General features: G+C 53.3%; 1 protein-coding gene across 1 annotated transcript in view; it reads right to left on the reverse strand.

Moving 5' to 3' along the window:
* MYO10 (myosin X) overlaps positions 1-19,833 on the reverse strand; it is a 244,990-nt gene extending 225,157 nt beyond the window's left edge. Inside the window, exon 1 of the mRNA XM_056108957.1 lies at positions 19,442-19,833. Coding sequence (XP_055964932.1) covers positions 19,442-19,462 — 21 coding nt within the window. The 5' untranslated portion in view covers positions 19,463-19,833. The remainder of the gene's footprint in view (positions 1-19,441) is intronic.
* Positions 19,834-20,176: the final 343 nt, after the last annotated feature.

A 20,176-nucleotide genomic window follows, 5' to 3' on the forward strand; every position in this document is an offset into this window, starting at 1 on the left:
CTGTGCTTTGGTGGACAGGAAGGGTTCAAATGTCCCACTCTGTGTCAGCTGAGAGCTCTTCCAAGGGGCATTTCCAAGCCTTCTGCCCTGCTGATGACGAGCCAAAGACTCACACGCGTCCGGTTCCAAAGCAAACAAACGTTCCCCCAACATCGCCTCACGGCAATCTGGAGTTTATCAGAAACAGACAAACCCAGAGAGTGGATTTGGTAAATTCCACAGGACCTTGACTCTCTGCAGAGACCTACAAAGATTTCACTAGGACTAGTTCTTGAATCTTCTCCCCAACGGGATGCCTACTGCCTCTCAGGGACAAAGGTGCATTTGCTGCCATCGAGAGTCAGACTGGCTTGGTTGAGTGAAAGGAAGCCGGCAAATCTTCCTTGCAGTCATGGCCGGCCGCTCAGGTTGTCAGCAGACTTGTGGCCTCCCCACAGGAAAGCAAAGCCAAGCTCCCGGGGGTCTCGGGGTAGATCTGATCTTCCAATCCTTTCTAGAAGAACCACTGCCAATACCTCCAAAAGAATCCACATTCCAAGCAGCTTCACATTTATCCGAGTTCCCAACAAACACAGGACTTGGGCAAGTTTCCTTCACTTTGCCCAGACTCTGCGCTCTCACAAGCAACGTGGACATGTAGCGTTGCCCACGGCGGGTGAATGAGCCCCAGAGGAGAAGGGAGCCCTGATCCTGCCCAAGTTCACAAGCTGAATGAACACGGGCACAGATGCCAAAGGCATCCAAAAGGAGGGCAATGGCTAACCCTCAGGTCAAGTTCCAACCCTTTAAACACGTTGCCAAGGAGCCGGATCGATAGTACATTAAGCTGGACACTGGCTTTGCGTCCTGCCAAACAGGGTTCCATCCCCAGCACCCCTGGTAATCCCCCAAGCCTGCCAGGAGTAATTCCTGAGTTGCAGAGCTAGTAGTAACAATTGTGCATCGCCGGGTGTGACCCAAAAAGCAAAAAAATAAAAACAAAAACCAAACAAACAAAAAAACCCCCAAAAAACTGTATTTCAAAACTTGAACAAAAAAGCACTTTTTGGGGCTGGAGAGATAGCACAGTGGGTAGGGCGTTTGCCTTGCATGCGACCAATCCAAGTTCGAGTCTCAGCATCCCATATGGTTCCCTGGGGACCGCCAGGGATAATTCCTGAATGCAGAGCCAGGGGTAACCTCTGTGCATCGCCAGGTGTTACCCAAAAAGCAAAAAAAAAAAAAAAAAAAACAACCCAAAACAGCACTTTTCTGATCTGTGCTGTGAATGATCAAAAGGGTCTGAATGTCCCAGTCTATGAATTTCTGGCCAATTTGAACTGATGCTACACGCATCATTCCCAAGACCTAAAAATCTGCTGGTTGGTACCATAACAAGGGGGTTTGACTGCACAGCTCTGAGCACTGCTACATCAGACCACTGAATCCTGAACGACAAATTACACATGTTTATAAGAATTCCTGTGTATAAAGCATGCCGAGTGTTTCAGTACCAGGGAGGGGACTTTGCAAATGGACAAGAGACGAGGTCGACATAAAGACACAGGTCAATAAGACACAGCACATGTGTACAGGGCTGTCGACACACTCACAGTCAGAGGTTGCGCGGACGCTCCTGTCTGAGGCAGGGCCAGCAGCAGGTGGGAAACGAGGCTGTCCAGGGGTCTGTGTGGTCTGGCAGAAGCTCAGCTGTCCAGAAGGTGAGTCCTCTGAGACCCGCACTTCTGAGAACTTACATCTGGCTAGGGCTGGAGCGATAGCACAGAGGGTAGGGCATCTGCCTTGCACGCGACTGAGCCGGGTTCGATTCCTCTGCCCCTCTCGGAGAGCCCGGCAAGCTACCGAGAGTAATCCCGCCCGCACGGCAGAGCCTGGCAAGCTACCCATGACGTATTCCATATGCCAAAAACAGTAACAACAAGTTTCACAATTTATTGTGAGGCATTACTGGTGCGCGCTTGAGCAAACCGATGAACCACCGGAGGACAGTGCTACAGTGCTACATCTGGCTAATGAGATGGGAGATTCCGCACACTGCCAGCCTTGTGGGCGCATGGCTTCAGAATACTGGAGGATAGCACCTCTGGTAGGACGTTTGCCTTGCATGCAGCTGACCCGGCTTCAATCCCTGGCGTCCGATATAGTCCCCCAAGCACCACCAAGAGTAATTACTGAGCACAGAGTCAGGAGTAACCCCCGAGCATCGCTCGGTGTGACCCCCAAAACAAACAAACAAACAAAAAAGAAAAACAGAAGACTGCCCCATGACTACCAGAGATTGCGTTTCCCACACGGTTTTCATTCTCCAGGGACTGTCTTGAATGTTGGTGCCAACTTCAAGTTCAAGGATGGAAAGTTCAAGTATGGCAGTGCATTCTAGCCTTGAGTTTTCTTTTTCTGACTATGAGCACCTCTGGAATTCTTAGAGGTTTCTGTGGATTTGTCGGTTCTAACCATTTTTCCTTCTTGCCTTTGGGTGGAGGGGGTTGTTAGCTAACCCTGTTATGCTGACGGTTCTTACAGAAAAGGTCAGTGAGTCTTTCCTGTGAATATGTAAAAGATTGAATACTCTGCAAAGTCTCTGGCTGAGGGGAAATGCAGATAAGGAGACGTGGGGTCCTTCCTGTGTTACTTCACAGAGTGAGTCAGGGGTGCTGGTACATGCTTGTGAGGTCTTTCCAACATGGTTTGTACTTCCCGTAGTGTCTTGCCGTAAGAAGTGAAAACACACGTCCAGCTTCTCAGGCTCAGAATGGAGGATGGAGGAGGTAACGGGATAGTTCTTTTCTCGGTGTGTGTGTGTGTGTGTGTGTGTGTGTGTGTGTGTGTGTGTCAGGGTCACACCTGGCTGAGCTCAGGGCTTACTCCTGGCTCTTCATTCAGGGATCACTCTTGGAGGTGCTTGAGGGGACCCCCCCATGGGTGCCAGGGATTAAACCCCCATTGGCCGTGTGCAAGCAAACACCCTTCCCGCTGTGCCAATGGCTGCGGTGCTGATGCTGGCCCAGAACAGATCTTTGGCAGACTGTGTGCAGCACAAACAAGCTGCTCCTAGAGCAGAAAAGTCTTTCCAGGAGTTCAGCTCCTGGCAGGAAAATCACTTCTGATACCTGTGAGATACCTAGTTGATTCCTTTACCCAGAGGACCTTCGCAAAATCCTCCTGGTGTGCACAGATTTCTATTTAGAAACCAAGTCATGTCCCTGTGTGAGTCAGTGCCTGCACTCCTGAACTGCTACCAGATCCCAGCACGAACCCTGACTTGCCTTCTGCGTGAGAAACTGTTCACAGCTACACCCCCCCCCCCCCCCCCAACACAAATGCTGCTGCTTTCTTCTGTTTTATTAGGAAACGTTGGTCGGAAGTTACTCCCGAAAGGAAAGCAGGATTGTGTAAGCTTTTTTTCAGCGGGGCGAGGGTTACACACCCAGCTGTTTTCAGGGCTTACTCCTTGGCTCTGTTCTTCTCAGGGAACCATACGGGGTGCCAGAGACCACCACAGATGGCCATGTTCAAGGTAAACACCTTCCCCACCATACCAGCTCGTCAGCCCTGTTGGCATTTTTTAAGAGATGGCATGTCTTGCTTTTATCATAATGCAACTTAGGACCAAACTCCCTTTAAAAAGAATAACCATCTCCTTATCCTAACCCAGCTTAGGATAAAACAGGAACTAGGAATCTGCTGGGTGGTACCAGGAAGAGAGAGAGCTCAGATGACCAGGTCTGAGCAAGGCTACATCAAACCACTTAAGACAGAACTGCACATCCTACCCCTTACGCTGACTGAGAAGAGGCATCAGAATCTGAGCTTCAAACAGTTCCGGGCCAATACGAGGTAACTTTGTTGGCCTCCGAATCATCATGAAGGTTAACCACAAGCATGGCTTATTCAGCAATGTCCTTTTTGTATAGACACCGGAAGACAGTTGATATTATGCTACGGAACACGGGCGTCAATGGACTCCAAAATAATATTCACTCCTGGGCATCCATATTTATTTGACTTAAGCCTCAGTCGCCCTTAGTTCCTAGCACTCCAAGAGCAGGGTCCCGATGAGGGGCTGATGAACCCAGGGAAAGCTGTCAGCTAACCTGGATTCGAAATGGGCCAAGCCAAGCACCATAATGCTTAACTATTAAGTTAAGAGCACGGTCCTGGACAAAATCTGTCATGGCCCAAAAGAGGTAACTGAATAAGGACCGTATCAGGGTTAGCAAAGACTACTCTGGCCCAAGGACTGTGGTCTGGAATATATAGTGAGATGTTCCCAGGAAGAGCCAAGCTTTAAGCTTAATATATCTCTACTGTGTTCACCCCACCACGCTGTAATATAACACAGCAAGAGTAAGAAACAAACAGCAAGGAACACCTGACAGATGGAGCCCTAGCATCTCATGACAAGGACAAGGGAGAGAGCTGGAATACCGGAGGTGGCAGTAGGGGGGCTTGAGCCCCCAAATGCCTGTCTCCCACCCACTGCCCAATACCCCCAAGCACCACCAGGTGAGGCCCCTGTTACATAAACAACACTGGTTAATAATGCCAATCTTGGGTTGCCATATTGTCTGATTAAAATGATGTAACACGGTCAAATGACAAAAATGATGGTGAGCAGATGATCAGTTGCAGGGGACTTGGGGCAGTGTTTGGGGAGATGCAGGAAACAGGGTTGTAGAGAGAGAGAGGAATGGTGCGGGTGGTACATGCATCCATAACTGAGAGAGCACTGTGCAGGCTTACACCTGCAAAGACGCATGCACACATGCACAGCCTTCCAAATGCCCTACAGAGACTGGCTGGGTTCGTTTCCTGGATCTGACACTGAACCATGCCTCGAGGACGCTGGACAGGAGGAGCACTGGGTCTCTCCGGGCAACTGTGGCAACCGTTGAGTTTTCCACGTGAGCCACAGCAGCCCAGAATAAAACCCACACAAAATACCCAAGGGAGTACAGACGCCAGTCGCTCTGAGCTCTCAACTGCACTCTTGGAGAAGGACAAGCATGGGGCTGGTTCCTCTGCAGGGAAAAACCTTCCTCTGAGACTCCAGGGCACACACTGGAGAGAGGGGACGTAGGGAGGATGCTCCCACCCTCCAATGGCCTGAGTCCAACTCCCTCCACCAACAGAGAAGACCCCACACATCCCAGGGGCCGCACCTCAGCTGTGAAGGCCACAGGCTCTGAGTCACTGCAACCCCCGCTGGGAAGAAATCTAGGCCCAGGCGAACACGACCCAGGGGGACGGACAAGTACGCTGAGGAAGTTCGAATAAGAAGCCCCCAGAAGGATGGACATTGTTGCCGAGGGCCCATGCCCGCTCCCATAGGAGGAGCCCTCCGAGCTTCAGCACTGGCAGAGCGAGAGAGCGCCACCCAGAGGCAAGTGGGCACGGACTTGGTATGGGCCCTGAGAGTGTCACTGCAGTGCTTGTGAGCTTTGGGGTTTGATTTGATGCACCGGAAGCAGCTCAGGTATCAGCCCGGAGGGTTTCCCAGGCCCTGTGTTCTTTTGCAAGGAGACACTGGCCAACCTCAACTGGTTTCTGGATTTTTCAACTTTCACCTTGCTACTCGCCCGGTGACAACATTGAAAGAACAAAATGCTGGCAGGAATAAAGTCACGAAAACCGGCTCTCAAGGAGAGTGCAGGGAAAGGTGGATTAGTGTCACCTGGCACTCAGAGGCTTCACCTTCCAAGTCCCCGAAAAGGCTTCCAAATGGGTGATTCAGAAGAATTTCAAATCTTTGGGGGCACTTGCAGAGTGGGCCTGGGTTCACTCGCCAGCACCACATATGGTTCTGTGAAGCCCACCAGGAGGGATGGTGGGCTGAGCACTGAGCCAGGAGTAAACTCTTTTTTTTTTTAATTGAATCACTGTGAGATTCAGTTACAAAGCTTTCACGTTTGAGTTTCAGTCAAACAATGATCGAACACCCATCCCTCCACCAGTGCACATTACCCTAAACCAATGTCCCAGTATCCCCCCACCCTTCCCAGCCCTACCCCTGCCTCTGTGGCAGACAATTTCCCCCATACTCTCACTCTCCTTTGGGGCATTATGGTTTGCAATACAGATACTGAGAGGCTGATCACGTTTGGTCCTTGATCTACTTTCAGCACACATCTCCCATCCCGAGCAATCTCTCCCCTCCAAACATCATTACCTTAGTGATCCCTTCTCTATCCCAGCTGCCTCTCCCCCAGCTCATGAGGTGGGCGTCCAACCATGGGGCAATCTTCCTGGCCCTTGTGTCTACTGTCCTTGGGTGTCCGTCTCAAATTATGTGACTTCACATTCCACAAATGAGTGCAGTCCTTCTGTGTCTGCCCCTCTCTTTGACTCAGGAGTAAGCTCTTAACCACCATCAGATGTGGCCCCCAAACTTTTAAACAATTTTGGTGCTGGAAAGATAGTACAGAGCTAAGGCACTGGTCTTGCATGCAGTTAACCCCAGTTCAAAACCTGCGGATTGCCCGCTGAACACTGCCAGGAGCAATCACTAAGCACAGAGCCAGGACAAGCCCTGAGCATTGACAGGTGTGACCTAATCCTGCTCCCCAAAAGAATGATCAGTCCTACACACATTGCTGATTATTTAACCCCCTCGGGTTAGAACCACAGGTTAACTCACAGGGATACTTACACAAAGAACGGGAAACCAAAAGAAATAGCTATACAAACGAAATAGATTTTTTTTTTTTAGTATAGATTTTGGCCCCAATTAAATAGTCAATGAATCCCGGGCCAGGGGAAGTCGGGGTCCCTGTGTGTGTTTCAGGCTGAAATGAGCATCCATAGCCACAGACAGGGGCAGAGCTGGGTGTCCACCAGCAGCCCTGCCCCTAAGGACACAGTGGAGACACACCCTGCTCCCCTCCTCTGTTTTTATCTTTTAGCTTTTTGGGTCATACCCAGCGATGCACAGGGGTTACTCCTGGCTCTGCACTCAGAAATGACTCCTGGCAGTGCTGGGGGACCATATGGGATGCTGGAGATAGAACCCGGGTTGACCGCGTGCAAGGCAAACGCCCTCCCCGCTGTCCTATCACTCTGTCCTTGCTCCCGTCTCTCACTGGAACACGCAGCAGACGCAGAAAGAGCAGTTGCACGCTGACCTCCCGGGCGCTGGCCACTGAAAGCCTAACAAGAAGAAATATACCCTGGCAGCAAGGGCTGGGCCGTGCTCATGCGGTGCACTTACGCTGCCGCCTCATCATCTCAATAAAAATACGCAAGTCATCTGCTCCAGCATCCCCTCCCTGGAGAATTTTCTGCTCAAGAAACAGACAAGCATGCAAGGACTGAGGTACCAGAATGCTCGTGGGTTTGTTTTCTAAAGAAAAAATGATGAAATAGAGAAGTGAGGTTACCTCCCAGGAAGAATGAACAAGCAGAGCCCTAGAAGAGCCAGACACACCTCTGCCCCCCGCCAAAAAAATTGAAAGTCTTTCGATTAAGACTTTAATCTTTTTTTATTTTTAAGACTCGGAGAGCCCGGCAAGCTACCGAGAGTATTCGATATGCCAGACACAGTAACAACAAAGTCTCCAATGGAGACGTTACTGGGCCCGCTCGAGCAAATCGACGATCAACGGGAGGGCCTTTACCTTTACCTTAGATTAAGAGAAAACCATGGTCTTTGGTGGAAAATTTACTACGTTTGAATCTGCAATAGCAGCATAAATTCGATATCCATGATTGCTTACAACGAATAACGCTAGAAAATCTCCCCCCCCCCATCACCACGTCATATCCCCAATCCAACTCATTTGGCCATTTTACTTAAAAGTATGGGGGCCAGAGAGATCATACTGTGGGTAGGGCACTTGCCTTCCACTCGGTCCACCTATAGGGTACCCTGAACTTGCCAGGAGCTGTTTCTGAGCACAGAACAGGAGTAAACTCTGAGCATCAACAGGCTTTAAAAAAGAAAAGAAAAATCCAACCAAAAACTCCCCCCATGCCAATTTTGGAGAAAATGTCCTCAACAGTACAAGAATAGATGAAACATGCACTAGAAGTGCTATTTCAAGAAAATATTATAAATCAATTTAAGGAAATAAAACTGTTTGCATGACTAAGGAGGGGGATATTTGCAAACACACCACCCCGACATTTTTATACAGACCAGTTTCTCAACTACCTTTCCAACCGTGGCACCCTACCAACCGAGCTGCCCTCCTAGCAACATCCCATCCCCACCTCACATGCCCCCGACTTAGGCTCTTTTCACCTGCGGCCCCCTTGGAATATCCTGGGGGCCAACTGGGAGTCATATGGCCCCCATTGAGAAATGCTGACATAGATTGTGTTTAGGCCTATGGAAAGATGTATACTCTCACCTGAAAACAGATTTTTAACGAGTTCATCTCTGTGTCCAGTTCTTCTAGAAGACACACACTTTTTTTTTAATAGTACAGGTAACACGACATCGAAAACTTTGAAGAATAACTGCAGAACTATTTGATAGTCTTAGGTACTGCTTTCATTTCATTTCATCATCCTGTTATTCGTCGATTGCCTTGAGCAGGCCCCAGTAACGTCTCTTTCATCCTAGCCCTGAGATTATATTCAAGGCTCTTTAGGAGAATGAGACCCATCATTGTTACTGGTATTTGGCACATTGGGTACGCCACGGAGAGTTTGCCAGACTCTGCCCTGTACTGCTTTAATAAAAGACAAAACTCATGCTCTTAATGACATTATAAAATTGCAATATCAATAACTATATACACTCTGCCTTTCTCAATCTCAAATTGCCATATGAATATTGTTGACAGAGGCAATATGACAGACCTGCCTTAGCCAACTAGGCCTTCTCCCAGCAAAGAGTAAACAGAAAACTCAGATAAGAAAACTTAAAGAACCAAGAAGCAATAAAATCATCAATCCACAAAACACAATGACTCTCAAATAGCTACTTCTGGGGGGCTGTTAACCAAACATAAATAAAGGTGCAAATCCTCACCGTGTTGCTTGAACAGGATGAAGAGAAATAGATTTATGGACACTATCGTGCAGCCTAGTTGTCTGTTTCTCATGCGAACCTCACTAGCTCACCCGCAGGACACACAGATGTGGGACTGCCAGCATTATTTTTGTTCCTTTTGATAGTCCACCAACTTTTGGCAATAAAAACCAGAGCTTTAAACATTGTTTGGGGGCTGGATAGGGCGTATAGTACAATGGGTACACGTGGCCGACCTGGGCTCCAATCCCGGATTCCACCCGCCCCCCACCCCCCCAGCCTCCCCACCCGGGCATCCCATATGCCAGGAGAAATTCCTGAGGGCAGAGCCAGGAGTAAATCCTCAGCAATCCCTGGGTGTGACCCAAAAAGCAAAAGATAAATAAATAAACAAACATATTGTTTTGACCATGTCCCAAGGAGGGTCTATTTGTCAAGTGAGCAAAACAGAAGACCTTAAAAAAAAATTAGACTAAGATTTACTATTTAGCTGTGAGCTCTGGATGCCGCGTTTGTTCACTTGTCCCTGGCTATGGCAGCGGCTGGCTGTGCTCCTGCGGATTCCCGGGTGCCAAGGGGCTCCCATCAGTCATGTGAGAGGTGGGCTTTCCCTGCAAGTCCTCTCCAGAGGCCAAGGAACCATTTTCTACCTCTGGATTAGGACGTTTTGCTGTTTGGTTTGGGGCTAGGGGGCGGTGTCACATCTGGCAGTGCTCGGGGCTTACTCTTGGCTCTGCTCCTGCTCAGGGAATCACTCCTGATGGGGTTAGGGGACAATATGGCTGCAGGGGATGGGACTGGGTGGTTCTGAGCTCAGGGATCACTCCCAGCAGTTCTTGAAGGGCCATATGGAATGCTGGAGATCAAACCCAGGCCAGACACATGCACACCCCTGTGTGTGGTACTATCTCTCCACCCACTGGATTAGTGCAGTTTTTAAAGTTTGGTAAATCTTCAAAGGATTAAGGAAAGGAGGGAAAAAAGAATTGACACGGGGAAGAAATACTTGATAATCCTGCATCAACCCAACATATTTTTTTTTAAAAAAAAATCCCTAATTCTAAATACATTCCTAGTAACAGAATTTCAGTCTCTAGCAAGGTATTTTTTCTAGCTCAGAAGGCTACGGAGATACTTTGTGGAAACTGATCTTTAAAAAAAAAAACTGATGCTAAACTGATCACATGGGCTTCAAAGCCTTGGGTACTTTTCACTCCTGATCCCTGCCTCCACCCGCCCCGCCCCCCCAAAAAAAAAGACATTTCAGAGAATTATGGAATTCCTCGGGGACCCAGCGTTGAATAAATTGCCAAGTGAAAGCTTTCTTCTATTCACACCTCCCTGAATCTCCACATACCAGGCCTCTAAATCAGTGACAGCAACCGATCCACATGAACACCCTTAGCTGGAAACAGAAATCCAACCCCCCACAGACCTTCGCTAAGACACAACTCCAATTATCACTGCGTAGACTGCAGCAGTTTGAATCGCAAAGAGAAGAGGTTAACACTGGTTGAAGGTAGAGCCCCGTGACATGCACAGTTCCCCGGTGTCACCCCCTCACTCGGGCCACGCTTCACAGATCTGTCAGGGTTCAGCCCCAAGAACTCCAATACCTTTTCCTGTAACTGGCAGAGTCAGATGCAGTGATGTCACATGGCTCTCGCTTTCAGTGAGGGACTCAAATTTCTCACTGCCAGGCGGGCCCACAGCAAAAAGGAGAGGAAAAAAAATAACTTCTGAGCAAGGCAGCAAAATAATGGTACTCAAGGAATGATGTCAAGGATGAGGTGGATTCTGGGATCTGGGATGACCCACAAGCTAACAAGTAAAGCGCGTGATGGGGGAAAATCTGGGAAAGTGGCCAGGATCTTGACTGCAAGAAGATTCCATCAGAAAAATCTCAAAGAAGATTCCACAGACAGCTAGAATCGGAAGCACAGGACGGGACAGAGCTAGGCAGAGCCCAGCCTGCCCACGCCTGCTGAGCACTGCTAGGTGTCATCCTGAGCACAGAGTCAGGAGCAAGCCCTGAGCACAAAAAAAAAAAAATCAGAACATAAGTGCGTCCTACCCATTATTTAGGATCGTACGAAGACGTCTCAAAAATTCTATTTTCTACATCATTCTTAATTCTTCTTCTGTTCCCATGGGATCAGGGCTGACAACTTTAGACACCCCATACTCAAGGCCACAGAAGGGGCCGTCTAAGTAAGAAAGCGAAACAGTAAAAACTCAGTGGCAAGTTCAAAAACATTTTCCTCCGACTTTTCCGTCTTTCCGGGGTGTGGACCCCATGTGTCCTCAAACTCCCCCTGCAGTTTTCAACTCAAAAGGCACTTCCTAAGTGCTGACTGTCTAGAAAACTTCATCTGAGAAGGGTTGGGAGGCTCTGGACACTGCCCGCTGGTGTTCAAAGCCTGTCTAAACTCTCTCTGTGTGAGTGTGAGAGTGAGTGTGAGTGTGTGTGCATGTGAGTGAGTGTGAGTGACTGTGTGAGTGTGTGTAAGTGTGTGTGTGTGAATGCATATCGATGTCCATGTCAGTGTGCATGTGAGTGTGAGTGTGAGTGACTGTGTAAGTGTGTGTGTGTGTGTGTGTGAACGCATATCGATGTCCATGTCAGTGTGTATGTGAGTGTGAGTGTGAGTGACTGTGTGAGTGTGTGTAAGTGTGTGTGAGTGTGTGAACGCATATCGATGTCCATGTCAGTGTGCGTGTGAGTGTGAGTGACTGTGTGAGTGTGTGTGAGTGTGTAAACGCATATCGATGTCCATATCAGTGTGCGAGTGAGTGTGAGTGACTGTGTGAGTGTGAGTGTGTGAACGCATATTGATGTCCATGTCAGTGTGCGTGTGAGTGTGAGTGACTGTGTGAGTGTGTGTGTGAACGCATATCGATGTCCATGTCAGTGTGCGTGTGAGTGTGAGTGTGACTGTGTGAGTAAGTGTGTGTGAGTGTGTGAACACATATCGATGTCCATGTCGGTGTGCATGTGAGTGTGAGTGTGTGACTGTGTGAGTGTGTGAATGCATATAGATGTCCATGTCAGTGTGCGTGTGAGTGTGAGTGTGTGAGAGTGTCTGTAAGTGAGTATGTGTGTGCTCCCTAACAGTGCTCAGGGAACACCAAGACCGTTCTCAATAATACCTGGCTCGGCTATGTGGGCCTAATGGGGGCCCCCGGACTAGGGCAAGTGCCACTGGGGAAGGGGGGAGGATGGAAGGGATGGGATTTGGTTCTTGCCCCTACAAGGCATGTGCTCCAGCCCTCTGAGCTGCTGCCCTGGCCACAGGCATCACTTGCTCAGTGTGTGACCAACGACCTCACCTGAGTCTCACTTCCACCCCCCCGAGACTGCTTCTACCCTACTGTCTAGAAAGTGCCCCCATGCCCGCCCACCACAGCCAGCATCCATGAAACATTAGAGGCATTTTTCCACACTCTCCAAGCACCGGGGAAATGCTTCGGAGTCCAGGAAATACGTGGAAGTATCTCCCTTTGCTGTACAACTTTTTTGTTCGTTTGTTTTAGAATATCTATTTATTCTAAAATAAATTTTAGAATATCTAAAGTAAATATCACTCTATTTACTTTCCAGTAAGTCAGATCCTTGAGGGGTCCAGCATCACACAGACCCTGTGACCTACAGACTGCGCAGGAAGGTCACTCCATCCACGCCACTGCTGCCGTGGGCGCGGGGACCTCTCCCCAGCTCACCCTGGCTCTGTAAGGTTTGCCACCAGGAGTCCCTGCGCAGTTCTTTGCTCTGGAGACGGAAGCACATCCCTTGCCCAGAAAGAATTCAGTTCCGGGGCGGGCGGGAGAGCACAGCGGGTAGGGCGTTCACCTTGCTCGCAGCCGACCCGGGTTCGATTCCCAGCATCCCATATGGTCCCCTGAGCACCTCCAGGAGTAATTCCTGAGTGCAGAGCCAGGAGTAATCCCTGTGCATTTGGGTGTGACCCAAAAAGAAAAAAAAGAACAACAACAAAAAAGAATTCAGTTCCATCCCAAGCATAAGCACACCTTCATTTCAATTACCACAGGTGAGGGGGGTGTGGAGGGCAGTTAAGATAGACGAGGGTCCAGTATGATAATGATAGTTGGCAAGGGTCACTCTGGACAGGAGCTGAGTGTTGAAAGGAGGAAAGGGGTATGATAACCTCTCAGCATCTGTATTGCAAACCATAATGCGGGGGGAGAGAGACAGAGAGAGAGAGGAGAGGAGAAGAGAGAGAGAAACAGAGAGAGGAGAGGAGAAGAGAGAGAGAGGAGAGGAGAGAGAAGGAGCGAAGAGAGAGACAGAGAGAGAGAGGAGAGGAGAAGAGAGAGAGAAACAGAGAGAGGAGAGGAGAAGAGAGAGAGAGGAGAGGAGAGAAGAGAGAGACAGAGAGAGAGAGGAGAGGAGAAGAGAGAGAGAAACAGAGAGAGGAGACAAGAGAGAGAGAGGAGAGAGAAGGAGCAAAGAGAGAGACAGAGAGAGGAGAGGAGAAGAGAGAGAGGAGAGGAGAGAGAAGGAGCGGAGAGAGAGAGAGAGAGAGAGAGAGAGAGAGAGAGAGAGAGAGAGAAAGAGGTGCCTGTCATAGGGGCAGGCTGGGGTGGGCAGGGCGGGGGGAGTTGGATGGGATGGGAGGGAACCTGGGGACACTGGTACTGGGAAATGACACTGGTGGCGGTACGGGTGTTGGGACACTGTATGACTGAAACCCAGTCATGAACAGCTTGTAATGCTCTATCTCACGGTGATTCAAGTAAAAAAAATTTTTTTAAACAAACAAAAAAACCACCTTCAGTTTTCAAAAAGTGTGGCGTGCTCCCGCCGGGCCCCACTCCAGCGAGCAGCAAAGGCTCCAGACACGGCCTTCCAGCCAGCTCTGTCCACTAGTCTGGGCCTCCGCGAGAACCCACAGGGGTAGAAAGAGCCAGCAGGACAAGGCCCTGCAAAATCAGACTCCCTCCCCGAAGGTCCTTCTGGGGCAAAGGCTCTAAAACTTCCTCTGAACCCCCGTCTAAAGGGGGTGTCTGAACTCAGAGGCCGGTGGCTCGCTTGCAAAGGCTGGCAGAGGTCAGTGGCCAGCAAGGCAGGGCAGAAGGTGGCAGAGCTGGGTGCTGAGGAATGAGAGGCAGAACCGGCCCGCGTGGGCTTCAGAAAGGAGCGAGACGGCGGGACTTCGGACCCGCAGGAAGAGAAAGGAAGGCAAGTGGCAAGGTGCCGAGCGGGGCTGGGACTCGATCCCGCGGGCCAAATTCATGGGAGAGAAAACAGAGAAGGCCGCAAGACTTCTGGGAACAGCCATCCAAGAACGTGCCCTTGATTGGGGGTCCAGAGCGACAGCACAGCAGGTAAGGTGCTCATCTTGCACCCGGCTGACCCAGGTTCAATCCCCCAACACCCACTTGGTCCCCCAAGAGCCGCCAGGTGTGATTTCGGAGCGCAGAGCCAGGAGTCAGCCATGAGGACCCCAAACAAACAACGAAGAGGAAAACTAGGGACACTCGTGCTGCGCGTCCTTTTACGCCCTGGGGACCTGCCTGAGGATGCCAGGATGGCAAAGCTCTGCCCAACATGCACTGCTGGCGTAGAAGGGAATTCCTGCCATCTCAGATGGACGCAGGCCCCAAGGGACAGTCCGAAGTCAGAGGAGCACTGTGTGGGGGAGGGGGCAAAGACTCACCAACCTGTGAGTTCGGGGCTGCTGCTCACGCCCCCGCCCCCCCCCCCCCAGCCCAGCCTCAGAAAGGTCGGCCAAGGGCGCTGGGGCGATAGCACAGTGGGGAGGGCCTTGCATTCGGCCAACCCGGCTTCGATTCCCAGCACCCCATAGGGTCCCCCGAGCACCGCCAGGAGTAACCCCTGAGCATCGCCCGGGTGTGATCCAAAAAGCACAAAAAAAAAAAAATAAGAAAGGAAGGCCCAGGGTCATGCAGCATGCCCCAGCGGCCCCTTTCTGGCAATGCCCAGCAAGTGACCAGTGCGACCAGGGCCTGATTGGTGACGCTGAATCTGAATTTCTGAAAGCTGCTGCCACTCAGGCAGGGCACTGAGCAGTGTCCTTGTCGCTGACCCCCCATACCCAACCCCACCCCCGTCAAAGCATGCAACAGGGCTTTCTGGCCTCCCTCCGACTCTGGGCAGAGAGCGAGGCCTGCCCCAGCTGGTCCGGGCCTGACGGGGGGGGGGGGGGGGGGGGGCGGGGGTGCCCCATGAGCAGCGGGTGGGTCACATGATCCTGGAAGCGGCCCAGCCAGCCTGCCCCACCCCAGCCTGGCCCCCTGCCTGCAGCAACTGTCCTGCTGGCAAATGCTTAGGGGTTCTGCTATCCCCCACACCTGCACGGCCAGGTCCCAAAGCCCTCCCTGTGTCCTGCCCTGGACACCGGGAGCTCTTGGGGGTCTGCAGGAAACACAAGGTCCCATGGCGGAATGTCCAGGGCAGCCATCTGAGGGATCACCTTCAGGCTTGTGGCCACACGGAAGTGAGTCCTCTAAATGCCTCCCGCCTGCCCTTGACAGAAGGTGAGAGTTGGGACAGCTGCCCCCCCCCCCGCCCCCGACGGAATCTCCATGGGCTTTCGAAGAAAAAGTTCCACGGGGTCACACAGCCAGCCGGGCAGGGGAAACAGCTCAGAGGGCCGACGTGAATACACCGCACAGGGGAATGTTGAGGTGCACCAAGGGTTCCCCAGTAACTGCTGAGAAGGTCCATACACCCCGCAAGAGCAAAGCAGGCTCAAAGACCGTTTGCACCCCATCCAGGGACCTCCCGGAGGAAAGTGAAGACAAGGCGTTTCTATAGACCATCTCCAGTACTGATGGGCGTCAGAGCTGAGCACACCAGGTTGTAAGCGCCAGACTGGCGCTTCCAACCCCCGGACCCGCTGTGGCGGCATCGTGAGTGCTCCAGACTTCAGCTGCAAAACCAAAGCATCAGGGGTTTACTGTCCCATCAGTAAAGCCTCAAAGGCCTTTGAGCCTGAGTGGCCTCTTTGCCCCACCTAACCAGGGAGTGGCCAAGTCCAGCTCCCACTCACGGGGCCCCACCGTCTCCGAGGCCCCGGGGACATGGAAACCGGGTCCGCCCGTTTCTAAACATCAGCACCCAGCATCTCTGCACTATGGTCTGGCGGAGGCTGCTGGGTTTTTTGTTTTGTTTTTTAATTGCTTCTGGTTACCGACTTACCTAATCTTAGTTCCTGCCTAAAAAAACTTAACAGCCTACCTCCACAGGCTGCAAAAACAAAGTTTCCCAGCCTGCACGACTCACGAGAAGCCGTGAAACTTTACTGCAGACCCCGCCAAGCACGGGCGACCCCCTCAGAGGCTCGGCTCCCGGGGGTGAGGTGTGAAGCCGGCCGTGGCCAGGCCCCCAGCATCCTGCTGGCTGGCAGTAAGACGCCTGATGCTATTTAAAACAGGCAAGCGTAGGCACGAAGTCTGCACCCGCGACACGCACTGGAATTAATTCTGCGAGGACCGACCCAGCCAGGAGCTCTGGATGAGGAGGTTTCCTGAGGGGTGGAGGTGGGGCTGGGGTGGGGGCTCCTCTGGCAACACCTGCAGGTATGTGGCTGATCCGGATTCGGGGTCATCTCCGGCTTCAAGCGGACAGAGACCAGGGCACCCCCACGGCAAAGATTCCACCAGTCCACCAGGGGCCAATGGTATCCAGCCTGAGAAATTCAGTCTCGCTCGAAGACAGCAGCGACCAGTCACAAAGAGTAGCCACTGGCCTGACCATTTGGCCATGCACTCGTCCGCTAATCCGCGTGTCCTCTCGCTCAGCGTCCCCGTAACGGAGAGTATTTGCTTTACACTGCTGTCCAACAAGTGACAAGTCGTTCTCCCCGAGTCCCCGGGAGGAATGCGATCGAAGCCCAGGGCAGGGCTCAGTGAGAAGGAAGCAGGTTCCAGTCGGCTTCCGTGGGAATCTGTCACCCCCACAAGTCCAAGCAGATGTAAAATTGTCTTCAACAGCCAATTGATCAGAGGGAGGCTGCTGCCAGACACCAAACGGGGGGAGGGGGGGTCAGGGTGTCTACATGGGGAGTCTGAACACGAGGCCGGTGCCCCCTCTGACCCACACTGCCGACCTCCCCATTCCAAGGGTCGATTTTCAGGACCAGAACTCTGAAGGCTCACTCAAAATAAATACTGCAATACACGCACCTCACCAGAGTTAAAAAAAAACTTCATGCCATGAATGTTTCCCCCGGATACACGAGTGCACCCCGACACCAGAGGAAAAAGCGTTCTGGGTTGCATGACAACAGATTATTCAACTTTGGGCAATGACTTGGGGCTGGAGCCATAGCACAGTGGGTAAGGCGTTTGCCTTGCACGTGGCTGACCCGGGTTCGATTCCCAGCATCCCATATGGTCCCCCGAGCACTACCAGGAGTAATTCCTGAGTGCAGAGCCCCTGTGTATCGCCGGGTGTGACCCAAAAAGCAAGCAAACAAACTCTGGGCAATGACTCTTCATCTAGGAAAGTGGGTGGAGTGGGTGGCCGACTGACACCAGGTACCACATCAGGGATGTGGAACAAAAGACATCAACCAAGGAACCGAGATTCTAAGGAAAGGAATCCACTCTAGTTGGGGGGCGGGGGGCAACAAAAGACATCAACCAAGGAACCGAGATTCTAAGGAAAGGAATCCACTCTAGTTGGGGGGCGGGGGGCAACCGGCCCCCATCCTGCAGTTCCTAGCACCTGCACTAGGGGGCAGTGCTCTCCCCAAGCTAGAGAAGCCCCCCACCCCCCCTTTCATGTAAACTGAGACCCCAGTAAATTTAAATACAAATTTTGCGTCTCATCAGACTGCTGAAGTGGCCAGAACATAAAAACCTATAAAGTAAAAAAAAAAAAAAAGTTTGTGTTCTGCAGGCAGAGCAGAGGTTTTCTAACAGATGAAAGCAATTAACCGCAGTGCACTGCTCTTTCATCGCTGGTAAAACCTGCCACTTGGGTAAAAAACAAAGGAAAAAAAAATGGATCTGGAGCCTTCAACCAGGCATGGAACAGAGATCTCCGGAAAAATGCTCCAGTCTCACAAGTACGTATCTTTTCAAGTCAAAAATACGTGTTGAGGAATGATCAATTCTGCTCCAGCCCAGCTCTCTCCAGGACATGCGGGCATCAGAGCTGAGAAAACGCGTGGAAAAGAACAGATATTCCAGAGGAATAAACTTATCGCTTGGGGCCTGGAGGTAGAGAGACGCGCTGCTGCGAACACACTGAGAAAGTATCCAGCGAAAGCGAGAGGGACTTGAAACAATGTATCCTCTTACACCCCCCGCAAGAAAGCAAGTTGAGAACTCTAGAGGACAAACTCCCCCAGGACCTGATTTGCTGGAAGATTCCCCAAACCCGCTCCGGATTCACCGACCTCTCCCTGCTTTTCAGTGAAAACTCACGCAGACTCCCTTAAGCCAACGAGGTTTACTTTCAAACCTCAAACTTAAACAGAATTTATTAAATAAACACAACCATGAAAGGAAGAGAGAAAAAAAAAGGGGGGGTGGGGTGGGGGAGCAGCAAAGAAACCGCAGCGACTCTCATGGGGAGGGGGGCGGGGGGAGGGGTCCTCCAGCCAAGGGTTTCGAGTGACCCCAAAGGGGGCACGAAGTTTGAGCTTTTCCCCCCCAAAAAAGATCAAACTTTTGCCCAGAAACTGGCTTCCCGGTGACCGGCCAGCTCCCAGCCGGCCCGGGACCCGGCACGCCACGCGCGCACGCTCTGAGCTCCGGCTCCGAATCGCTCCCCCGGAGGTGGGGGTGGGGGGGAGACCCTGCAGGAGCACCTCGCAGGGAGCACGGCGGACACACCTGGACTCCAAAGGTCCCGGGCGGCGGCGGCGGCGGCGGCCACGCGTGAATGATTAAACCCTCGGCTGCCCCTGCCCCCGCGCTGCCCGCAGCCTGGCTCCGCGCACAGGAAGCCGGCACGTCGGGCAGAGGAAATACCAGACCTTTCTTGGGGGAAAAACAACAAAAAAAAGGCATTTCCCCCCCCCCCTCGCCCCCCACGCTGGGACTTGGATTGAAAACGACCACCACCCAAAAAACTTCGGGTGTCCTGCGCCCCGGGACGCCGCTGCAACGCGCGGAGCTGCGGGGCCGCCGGGACGCTCGCGGGGACACCGGGGTCCGGCGACGGTGGGCGGGCGGGCGGGCGGGCCGCCGGCCACCCCCACCCCGCCCGAGGTCGCTCACCTGGGCAGCGCGTCCCGGGACCTGCCCCGGCGGACCCGCGCCGAGACCGCCCGGCGGAGGGGGCGCGGGGGACGAGCCCGCCGCTCCCGGCCAAGTTTCGTCCTCCCGGACTCGGGAGCCGGGCGCGCGCGGGGCGGCGCGATGCCCGCGTCCACCCCCGGCCCGGCCCGGCCCTCGACCCCCAGGCTCAAGATCGAAGTTGGGGGGGGGGGGAGGCGCGGCCCGAGAGCGGGGTCCCGGCGGCGCACTCACCTCGGGGAAGAAGCTGTCCATTGTTCCCGGGCGTGCGCCCCGGGCGTCCAGCGCGCGCGCGGCGGCGGGGGTCAGCGTCACGGCGCGGCCCGCCGGAGCCCGAGCCCGAGCCCGCGGGGCTGTCCGGCGCCCATCGCCCGGGCCCGGCCGCCCGGGACCCCGCGTCTCCGGAACTGCCCCGTCCCCAGCGCCGCCTTTTGTCTGCTCCGAGTCGCCTCACTCGCGCGCGCCGGCCGGGCACAGCCGGGGGCACATCCCGCCCGCGGGGCTGGGCGCTGGGGGCTGGGCGCTGGGCGCTGGGGGGCTGGGGGGCGCGACCACCCCCTCTCCGCTTTCCCCCGCGCTCGGGGTGCCGCTCCGCTCGGCAGGACAGCGGCTGAGCCCGGCGAGCCCCGCGAACCGCTCTGCTCCCGGGCGCGGCGGGGAGTGTCCGGGCGCCCCGGCTCGGCCGGCTGCCGGCGACTCCGACTCGCGGACACCAGCCCGGGCCCCGCCCCGCCCCCGAGCCCCGCCCCCCGGGCGCCCTGGCCACGCCCCCGGCGCGGAGCCCCGCCCCGTCTTCGGCCCGCCTTGCCCCGCCCATTCCCAAAGAGCCCCGGCCCTCGGCCAACCACGCCCGGCGCTTCCGCGCGGTCCGGCCCCGCCCAGCAGGCGCGCTCCGCCCCACCTGCACGGAGGCCCCGCCCCGCCCCGCCCCTCCTCCCACCGAGGCCCCGCCCCCTCCCACCGAGGCCC

Source organism: Sorex fumeus, unplaced genomic scaffold (assembly GCF_029834395.1).
Source record: "Sorex fumeus unplaced genomic scaffold, SorFum_2.1 ptg000240l, whole genome shotgun sequence".
NCBI lineage: Eukaryota > Metazoa > Chordata > Mammalia > Eulipotyphla > Soricidae > Sorex > Sorex fumeus.